The sequence below is a fragment of the Crinia signifera genome, chromosome 1 (genome assembly GCF_055691185.1).
Source record: "Crinia signifera chromosome 1, ASM5569118v1, whole genome shotgun sequence".
NCBI classification, from domain to species: Eukaryota; Metazoa; Chordata; class Amphibia; order Anura; family Myobatrachidae; genus Crinia; species Crinia signifera.
Window position 1 is genome coordinate 418,360,047 of NC_139217.1, and position 10,867 is coordinate 418,370,913.

The 10,867-nt window shown below is 44.2% G+C and overlaps 2 protein-coding genes and 1 long non-coding RNA gene across 3 annotated transcripts; 1 reads left to right on the plus strand and 2 right to left on the minus strand.

Moving 5' to 3' along the window:
• Positions 1-419: 419 nt before the first annotated feature.
• On the plus strand, positions 420-2,424 carry LOC146017872 (uncharacterized). The gene is made up of 3 exons (XR_014450519.1): positions 420-1,769; positions 1,911-2,048; positions 2,129-2,424. It is a non-coding gene; the product is annotated as an uncharacterized LOC146017872 (long non-coding RNA).
• Positions 2,425-7,179: 4,755 nt separating this feature from the next.
• On the minus strand, positions 7,180-8,873 carry LOC146017899 (uncharacterized). The gene is made up of 3 exons (XM_083151836.1): positions 8,240-8,873; positions 8,003-8,125; positions 7,180-7,909 (listed from the first exon to the last, which is right to left on the minus strand). The coding sequence occupies exons 1-3, from the start codon at positions 8,400-8,402 to the stop codon at positions 7,227-7,229; spliced, it is 969 nt and encodes a 322-aa protein (XP_083007962.1). The 5' UTR covers positions 8,403-8,873; the 3' UTR covers positions 7,180-7,226.
• Positions 8,874-9,176: 303 nt separating this feature from the next.
• On the minus strand, positions 9,177-10,633 carry LOC146017883 (uncharacterized). Its single transcript, XM_083151835.1, has 3 exons — positions 10,367-10,633; positions 10,019-10,183; positions 9,177-9,938 (listed from the first exon to the last, which is right to left on the minus strand). Exons 1-3 carry the CDS (start codon positions 10,520-10,522, stop codon positions 9,192-9,194), a joined length of 1,068 nt encoding a protein of 355 aa, XP_083007961.1. The 5' UTR covers positions 10,523-10,633; the 3' UTR covers positions 9,177-9,191.
• Positions 10,634-10,867: the final 234 nt, after the last annotated feature.

The following is a 10,867-nucleotide window of genomic DNA, read 5'->3' on the forward strand; positions in this document are numbered from 1 at the left end:
GATTTTTCACGCATGCGAAAGCTTTAAGTTTCGCTTGCGTTTCGCTTATTTCGCTTGGTCAAACCCTTACATTTCGTGGTTTTTTTTATAGATTTTTTCGCTTTTTCGCACAAATGTATTCAATCGTGAGATGACGAAATTGTTATCTGCACATGTTTGATCCGTTTCTCCATTTTCATTTCGACGCCCAATGGGTCACGAATACAAATTTTTATTGAGTGATGCCTCCTTTTAACCTCCGGAACCTAAACATTCTTGTTGGAGAAATGTTTGCCTCTTTAGTTGCTGTTTTCCTAAGAAGGGGCATATATAAATTGTTATTAATACACTTGATTTCCCATCATGCATTGGTAAAGCACATGTTATTTTTTCCCAAGATGCTGTTCACCCCTCACAGTGCCTCACTCCTATGTTTGGGACTTCAGGGAGTAGCAGCTTATTGCAGTCAGCTGTATTTGGAAGCGTTTTTTTAGGGCAATTTGCGTTTTTGGAGAAGAAATAATTATTTTTCAATCACTGCCTACAATAATGGAGTATTTTGCTGACTTGATTGTGATGTTCATGGTCCTATCGACATACATGCTGCGATGCAAACGTCGTCGCCTGGCACGTGGATATCAGCATCATGGTCAGGGGCGTGGATATCAGCATCGTGGTCAGCATCTGTCTACATTTGGTGAGTCAGTGCGTGTTTCAATTCCACGTCCACGCCAGTATCGTACTAGGCGTGTACTGGACGGTCTCTCTGAGGCGGAAGTGATAGGTACCTTTCGCTTATCGTCTCAGGATATCTATTCGCTGTATGATCTGTTGGAAGCTGACCTGGAACCTCGGGTACGGTCAAATCATGCAGTCAGTGGTTTCCAGAAACTACTGGCTGCATTGCAATTTTTTGCGTCAGGCACCTTCCAGCCTACTTTGTCCCAGACATGCGGTTTTTCTCAGCCAACAATGTCACGCTGTTTGTCCCAGGTCATAAAAGCTTTCCGTAAATTAACGACCCAGGTTATAAAATTCCCAGACACTGACAGCGAATGGAATGAGATCAAATTTGGTTTCTTTCAAAAATGGAAATTCCCCAATGTGTTGGGCGCGATAGACTGCACCCATGTGCGACTCACACCTCCGAGGGAATCGGAAGAATGTTATCGGAATCGAAAACACTTCCATTCCCTCAATGTACAGATGGTGTGTGATTCCACAATGAGATTATTGGACATTTGTGTGGGTTTCCCTGGGTCGACCCACGACTCCTTCGTTTTAAGCCAGTCATCTCTATTCCTGGACTTTGAGGAAGGTCGAATGCCAGATGGCTGGCTGTTGGGTATGTAAGTTTTCATTATTTTTTTTAAGTTGCTACTGTAATTAAAAAAGTCTAATACCTTTTCAATTATCCCTTTTAGGTGATGCGGGTTATCCGAATAAACCTTGGCTGTTGACCCCATTACCTGATCCTGTAGGTGATGCCGAAAGAAGATACCAGGAGGTTCACATTGCATCGAGGGGTGTAATTGAAAGGACCTTCGGTGTACTTAAGAGCCGGTTCAGGTGTTTAGATATCTCCGGCGGGACCCTCTTATATTCACCGGGAAAAGTTTGCGGCATTATTAATGCCTGTTGCATTCTGCATAACATCTGTGTCGCAAGACGTTTGCCGGTGAATATTCATGCTGGTGTTAGCCAGGATGGGGATCTTTCTTCGGTATTATCTGTGGGTATGGACGAAGGAGCAGAGACCAGAAGGCATCTTATTGACACCTTCTTCTCATGTGAGTATATACAAAACATCTGTACACAAACACACACACATATATATCTATATATCTATATATATATATATATAGATATATATATATATATATAAATATATCATTTATCTACATAAATGTTATTTACCTTTTATTTTACAGAGTTTGTTCTTGATGGAGTTCATTACAGTTCATTGAGTTTGTTTGCCCAGTTGCTGTTATTACTGTTTCGTGTTTGGAAGTTTTATTTAAAAGTCCTCTAAAGTGATAATAAATTTCAAAAGATTGTTCATTATGCAGGTGAGATGTGATCTATTTACATTTTTGTTGATTGAAAATTCATATGTCCTGTTTTACATTTTCACATACTTTCCATACAGGTTGTTGGTGGTTATCCCTTTCTATTGTCTGCTTTTAAGGATGTTTCTGTGGAAGCCTGGTTACCTTGGATGAGTGATCTCATCTCCGTCTAATCTGGTGAGTTAGCCATATTCCAAAACTGTGTAGGGGATTCCGGTGTCAAGACTCCTACCCATCCAAACAGTCAATAACCTGTGCCCCCCGTCTGTTTTCCCTTGCAGGATGTGCTGTGTGGCTGCCGGACCTGCTCAGTTATGACCCTTCTGCCTGCTCACCTTTACGGATGGATCTGTTGACGGTGGGATTATCTGCTCCTCTGCTGATGAAATTGGTGAGTATGCTAATCTGAACCACTGCCCCCCTGTAAAGTGTGTGCGCTCAGTGCGCATGGGAATCCGGTGTCAAGACTCCTACCCATCCAAACAGTCAATAACCTGTGCCCCCCGTCTGTTTTCCCTTGCAGGATGTGCTGTGTGGCTGCCGGACCTGCTCAGTTATGACCCTTCTGCCTGCTCACCTTTACGGATGGATCTGTTGACGGTGGGATTATCTGCTCCTCTGCTGATGAAATTGGTGAGTATGCTAATCTGAACCACTGCCCCCCTGTAAAGTGTGTGCGCTCAGTGCGCATGGGAATCCGGTGTCAAGACTCCTACCCATCCAAACAGTCAATAACCTGTGCCCCCCGTCTGTTTTCCCTTGCAGGATGTGCTGTGTGGCTGCCGGACCTGCTCAGTTATGACCCTTCTGCCTGCTCACCTTTACGGATGGATCTGTTGACGGTGGGATTATCTGCTCCTCTGCTGATGAAATTGGTGAGTATGCTAATCTGAACCACTGCCCCCCTGTAAAGTGTGTGCGCTCAGTGCGCATGGGAATCCGGTGTCAAGACTCCTACCCATCCAAACAGTCAATAACCTGTGCCCCCCGTCTGTTTTCCCTTGCAGGATGTGCTGTGTGGCTGCCGGACCTGCTCAGTTATGACCCTTCTGCCTGCTCACCTTTACGGATGGATCTGTTGACGGTGGGATTATCTGCTCCTCTGCTGATGAAATTGGTGAGTATGCTAATCTGAACCACTGCCCCCCTGTAAAGTGTGTGCGCTCAGTGCGCATGGGAATCCGGTGTCAAGACTCCTACCCATCCAAACAGTCAATAACCTGTGCCCCCCGTCTGTTTTCCCTTGCAGGATGTGCTGTGTGGCTGCCGGACCTGCTCAGTTATGACCCTTCTGCCTGCTCACCTTTACGGATGGATCTGTTGACGGTGGGATTATCTGCTCCTCTGCTGATGAAATTGGTGAGTATGCTAATCTGAACCACTGCCCCCCTGTAAAGTGTGTGCGCTCAGTGCGCATGGGAATCCGGTGTCAAGACTCCTACCCATCCAAACAGTCAATAACCTGTGCCCCCCGTCTGTTTTCCCTTGCAGGATGTGCTGTGTGGCTGCCGGACCTGCTCAGTTATGACCCTTCTGCCTGCTCACCTTTACGGATGGATCTGTTGACGGTGGGATTATCTGCTCCTCTGCTGATGAAATTGGTGAGTATGCTAATCTGAACCACTGCCCCCCTGTAAAGTGTGTGCGCTCAGTGCGCATGGGAATCCGGTGTCAAGACTCCTACCCATCCAAACAGTCAATAACCTGTGCCCCCCGTCTGTTTTCCCTTGCAGGATGTGCTGTGTGGCTGCCGGACCTGCTCAGTTATGACCCTTCTGCCTGCTCACCTTTACGGATGGATCTGTTGACGGTGGGATTATCTGCTCCTCTGCTGATGAAATTGGTGAGTATGCTAATCTGAACCACTGCCCCCCTGTAAAGTGTGTGCGCTCAGTGCGCATGGGAATCCGGTGTCAAGACTCCTACCCATCCAAACAGTCAATAACCTGTGCCCCCCGTCTGTTTTCCCTTGCAGGATGTGCTGTGTGGCTGCCGGACCTGCTCAGTTATGACCCTTCTGCCTGCTCACCTTTACGGATGGATCTGTTGACGGTGGGATTATCTGCTCCTCTGCTGATGAAATTGGTGAGTATGCTAATCTGAACCACTGCCCCCCTGTAAAGTGTGTGCGCTCAGTGCGCATGGGAATCCGGTGTCAAGACTCCTACCCATCCAAACAGTCAATAACCTGTGCCCCCCGTCTGTTTTCCCTTGCAGGATGTGCTGTGTGGCTGCCGGACCTGCTCAGTTATGACCCTTCTGCCTGCTCACCTTTACGGATGGATCTGTTGACGGTGGGATTATCTGCTCCTCTGCTGATGAAATTGGTGAGTATGCTAATCTGAACCACTGCCCCCCTGTAAAGTGTGTGCGCTCAGTGCGCATGGGAATCCGGTGTCAAGACTCCTACCCATCCAAACAGTCAATAACCTGTGCCCCCCGTCTGTTTTCCCTTGCAGGATGTGCTGTGTGGCTGCCGGACCTGCTCAGTTATGACCCTTCTGCCTGCTCACCTTTACGGATGGATCTGTTGACGGTGGGATTATCTGCTCCTCTGCTGATGAAATTGGTGAGTATGCTAATCTGAACCACTGCCCCCCTGTAAAGTGTGTGCGCTCAGTGCGCATGGGAATCCGGTGTCAAGACTCCTACCCATCCAAACAGTCAATAACCTGTGCCCCCCGTCTGTTTTCCCTTGCAGGATGTGCTGTGTGGCTGCCGGACCTGCTCAGTTATGACCCTTCTGCCTGCTCACCTTTACGGATGGATCTGTTGACGGTGGGATTATCTGCTCCTCTGCTGATGAAATTGGTGAGTATGCTAATCTGAACCACTGCCCCCCTGTAAAGTGTGTGCGCTTCCGTTCTTAAAAAATGTCAGGAAACAGAGGTTAATATTCTTCCTTACCATATAACTTGATTTACGGATGACATTTTGGCAAAACGTGATTCATTTATCTATATTTTATTCTTGAAATTAAACTTTGTCCAAAGGGGTGGCCTGGAAAATCTTCTGAAAATGTAGGCTGCTGTTATTTAAATTAGATTTGTAACCTCTAGTTCCAGGCAAGGTAATCTGGAAATGTCCACAAACCCACACTCCCATAGATATTACCTTTCTCTGTTGTTAGCACATGCCCAATTAAAGTATGGGTCTCTGATATGTAGCTATGTAGGTAGTACAATATTTACAAATACACATCTGCAGACATGTGATCTTGTGGCAACCTTTGCATTTTATTATGCACTGGTTAAAGCATTGCGCATGCTGGGGGCATAATCAAGGATAACCTAGTTACACTGCACACTAATTTTCCTGTGCCACCTAAACATCTGTATTATTATTTATCCATCTTATCTGCTCCAAGTATATTCTGTCATTCACCAACACTCATTGCAAATGTAGCAATCGTTCTTTTCGCACATCTGAACAAAACCAAACCATATTTCCTGATTTTTTTTTTATTAAAACAAAAAAACTTGTACGCTGGTGGCTGTAAAGATATTTCCAATAGTGCAAGTTGGTCATCCTGAGTAACTGATGATGCTGAACAAGCTTTTTTTTATTCTGTCACTCTAAAATGAGGTATCACCTATAAGCGATATCACATGCACATTACTATTGTAGCCAGACATTAAACTTTTCAAGCGTACTCATATTTCTGCTTGTTGACAGAAAATTTAACATTATTACGATTATTTTTTATAAATGCTGTTATTTCGTAAAAAATTCTAACATTTGCGAACTTCTTCTGTCTTTAAAGGGTGTTGTCTTCAGAATATTGAAATGAACCTCAACATTGTACTGCAGTTCAAAGCGGACCATCGAACCCAAATTTTGAAAAAGTCAAAGAGATTTTAAAACAAATTTTGTTCCAGAAAAAAATAAAATTAAAACTGGTTAAACTTTGAAAGAAATTCTTGTTTTCTTCACAATTCCTCAAATGGACATCTGAAATGATATTGATAAAGCGTTAAACAAATTGCTGTTGTGTGGGTAAAAAGTGAGTACAAGCAGATACAGCTGAAAAGGCCATTAACACATCCCAACATGGCAGTACCCTGTACTTCTTCTCACCTACATTCCATTATGGGATGTGGGTGAGAACTCGCACGAAGGGCACTGCCGTGATGGAATGGGAAGTGTGGGTACAAGCAGATACAGCTGAAAAGGCCATTAACACATCCCAACATGGCAGTACCCTGTACTTCTTCTCACCTACATTCCATTATGGGATGTGGGTGAGAACTCGCACGAAGGGCACTGCCGTGATGGAATGGGAAGTGTGGGTACAAGCAGATACAGCTGAAAAGGCCATTAACACATCCCAACATGGTAGTACCCTGTACTTCTTCTCACCTACATTCCATTATGGGATGTGGGTGAGAACTCGCACGAAGGGCACTGCCGTGATGGAATGGGAAGTGTGGGTACAAGCAGATACAGCTGAAAAGGCCATTAACACATCCCAACATTGCAGTACCCTGTACTTCTTCTCACCTACATTCCATTATGGGATGTGGGTGAGAACTCGCACAAAGGGCACTGCCGTGATGGAATGGGAAGTGTGGGTACAAGCAGATACAGCTGAAAAGGCCATTAACACATCCCAACATGGCAGTACCCTGTACTTCTTCTCACCTACATTCCATTATGGGATGTGGGTGAGAACTCGCACAAAGGGCACTGCCGTGATGGAATGGGAAGTGTGGGTACAAGCAGATACAGCTGAAAAGGCCATTAACACATCCCAACATGGCAGTACCCTGTACTTCTTCTCACCTACATTCCATTATGGGATGTGGGTGAGAACTCGCACGAAGGGCACTGCCGTGATGGAATGGGAAGTGTGGGTACAAGCAGATACAGCTGAAAAGGCCATTAACACATCCCAACATGGTAGTACCCTGTACTTCTTCTCACCTACATTCCATTATGGGATGTGGGTGAGAACTCGCACGAAGGGCACTGCCGTGATGGAATGGGAAGTGTGGGTACAAGCAGATACAGCTGAAAAGGCCATTAACACATCCCAACATTGCAGTACCCTGTACTTCTTCTCACCTACATTCCATTATGGGATGTGGGTGAGAACTCGCACAAAGGGCACTGCCGTGATGGAATGGGAAGTGTTTAAAAGGATATTTTTATAAAAATTAGATGGACAAAAATGTTACCCTATTCTGGTGGTGTAATACACTCCTCTTCATTTTCAGCGATCTTTGAAGCCAGCTTCTCAGTCGTGGAAGGTGATTGTATTGGTTGCCCAGATACTGTTGCTGTTGGAGGATAACGGCCCGGTGGCAACATTCCTGGAAACCCCGTATACATTTGTGAATATGAATAGGTTGCTGAACCTGCTGTAAGGGCAGTGGTCTTTCGTTCTAACTGTTGATGACTTGTTTGAGCATGGTGTGAATCCGATCTACGTTGAGCTTTATTGGCCATGTTCTCAACAATCAATTTTAAAGATGTGGCAATCAAAACAGAACTTGATGCTGTCTGACGTTGGCATTCTGCCATCACATTCAAATATGTTGCAGAATGTTGATTTGCCTCTGAAATTAGCATTAGACTACTTGCTTGACATGATGTGTTTTCTACTAATTTGTTAAGCGCAGTCGCCATGATTATCATAATATCCTGAGATGCTTTGTTGTCTTTTTGACGGTTAACTTCATTCTCTTGCACTGTGGTAATTAATTCTGTTAATGAAGTTTCCAGGCTACCCATACTTTGCTGTAAAAGAGTGTGGAATGATTTGTGTCGATCCTGCATTTGATCAGAGAGAGCAAGGATGTGCTGATATTCTGCATCTGGAATCTCTTTGCTAGTTGTTACTTGCACCCTTGGCTGTCTTGCTGTGAATAAAGTTAAACAAATTACAGTTATATGGTTTAATAAGTAATTTAAGAGTTTTTTAGATGAATGTTATTTATCAAAACACTAATTACCAATTGGTGTAGAAGCTGCTTGATGCTCATCATTCTCTTCATTGGAATTATTTCCGATCAAATCTGGACTAAAACATGGATCAATACAGGAGGACATTCCTGCAATGTTCATTGGATTGTCATCTATAAATAAAATTATAAATTGAGTTGTTTCAATATATATATATATATATATATATATATATATATATATATGTACACCATGGACATTCAACTGTGGAAAAATAAATATTGTACCTTCAGTCGGTGTTGGTGCATTTTCTACTGAATCAACACTGTTTCCTCGTGATTTAGTTTGATGCAAATCTCTTGATGATGTTTGTTTTTCAGGTAAACTTGCTTCAAAACCCTGGAAAGTAGTCTCCGCTGAACTTAAAAAACAACTTGGTATGCTTAGCATTTCTTGGGTTCTACTGGGTGTAAAGGCGTTCTTTTGAAGTGCTGTTACAGCTGTTTCATTACAAATGCTTTGACCAATAACTGGACGATCATCTGCAAATATAATTTAAAAAATCATTATCATTTAATTGAAATACTTATGAAATTATTATGTAACAATATCAGGTCAATAAGCACTGATTTTTTTTGCTAGTAGTTCAAAACACCACCCATTAACAAAGTATAGTGTGTCGACAGCGTTGCATAGCCGAGCACTTTGTAACGCCATCATAAATGCTGTTCATCTGCGAAAATAACCTGCAGACGAATAGCTTTCCAGGTGACATTGACGCAGTATATCGTGTGGCAGCACACAATGGGCAGCCATACATACTTGAGAATTTGGCTTAAACCTCAGTTTCGATCAAGTTTCATCTCAGACCAGAGTGTTTGGGTCATACCTGAAACTTGAAGTGTAAAATAAAATTGTATTTACCTACAGATAGCGCAGGGCTTGTCTTTGCTGGGGATGGCGGAGGACTCGCCACCCGCCATCCCCCGCCCCGCGCCATCTGTATGTCGGAAGGGGACGCGCGTGCACGAGGTGCACGCGCGTCCCGTTCCGACGGAGCTTTTGCCCGGGTCCCCGCCGGCTTCCCCGGGTCCCCGCCGGTCCACACCGCCCCCCCGCAGCCCCCCGCAGCCCTGCCCGTCTCCCTGAAGCTGGAGACGGGCAGGACTGCACCCGCCGCGCCGCCTCGCCGCCCGGCTATTGAGACGCTCGTGCGTGGGAGACGCACGAGCGTCTCATTCAGCCAGAGCGCCAGATTGCTGGCGGATCGCCAGGGACACGGTCCTGGCGCTCCGCCAGCAATAATAAGCCCTGCTCCATCTGTATTTGCCTTCTTTTATTGTTTCTGTCTTTCATTACAGATCCTCTTTTCCTTCTGGAAGGCTCCTCTTCGTGCACAAAATCTCCCTGACGTCTGGAGTCAATTCTGCCTGCTACGCCTGTAACCATGATTGGGTTTAATCTTTTTTTTATAACTTCCTCCCATGAAAGCCAATTCACTTTCAGTTCCGGCCCTCCACCGGTCCCCATTTCGTGCCTTCGTTGAATTCCTAATTTTTTTTTAGTTTGACGACGGCAGTCGTTATATCTCTTCATGCAATGCTTTGCATCCCTGCGTATTCCAGAAATCGATGTTACTTTCTCAGCAATTGTGTTCCATATTTTTCTTTTTTGTCTAGGAGCAGTAGTTTGTGCCCTTGGCCCGAATAGCATGTCGTAGTAACGATCAACTAAATCAACTAAGGCAAAGCTTTCTGACTCATTGAAACGGATTCCTCTCTGCATCTTCTTGCAGTTTTCTTCTGCAGATCCATCTCCGGGAGAATTATGTGATCCACCTGCATCTGAATTTCCATCATTATCACGATTGCCTGTATGCCTTGGAGCTTGTGGTTCTGTACAACGTATTTCATGTTGGTGACCATCTTCTTGACGCCTGTGTCGAACAGTTGTATCATGCCTACGAGAATGGGTTTCTTCATTTTGCTAATAAAAAAGATACAAAGCCAAAATATTAGCATCATTCTTTTGAAATAAAAACAAGAAGTATACAGTATTTAACTTACTTTGGTTTGAGAATTTGCAGAAGTATTTTCCTTTCGGCGAGATGATGATATTTTTGATCGCCACAATCTAAATTCTTCACTGTCCTCCCAAGCATTATCAAATCTTCCTAGCGATTCCTCAGATGTCGAATTTTCATAAAGATTAGGGCTTCTCATTCTTGAAGTCTGCGTAAATAATGTACACATGCAGCCATTGAAACAATAAATATAAAATCAATGTAAAATAACAGGTAAAGTCGGACAACAATTGTGACATGCCTATAAGAAAATGAAAATTAATTAAATACATTTAATGGACAGTGCATGTGAATGCAATAGTGGGGTGGTACAAATTGAGGAGAACATTACCTTTCTTTTGGACTTCCTTAATTTGTTGCATTCTTTTGTGCTTGGACCGGGCACATTGTTTTCCTCTGTGTCTTGCCCTGACTCATTGGATAACCTCCGGGAATCATCCGAATGTGCTTCCTGCTCATTGAAATGTCTTTGAGAGTTCCTCAACATTTCTATGAATGAAAGTGAAATATGTTCAATCTCAACTTATCACACTAATGTTTGTTGGAAAAAAAACAGGGACAATGCCAATATTGACCCCACATGGTACCCCAAAGACATCATTCAGCAGCCCTGCAGCCCCCAAACAAACCTTACAAGCAGAGTACAGTAGGTTAAGAGCCACACCCTGATGTGTGGTGGCAAAAAAACAGGGACAATGCCAATATTGACCCCACAAGGTACCCCTAAGACATCATTCAGCAGCCCTGCAGCCCCCAAACAAACCTTACTACAAGTGTACAGTAGGTTAAGAGCCACACCCTGATGTGTGGTGGCAAAAAAACAGGGACAATG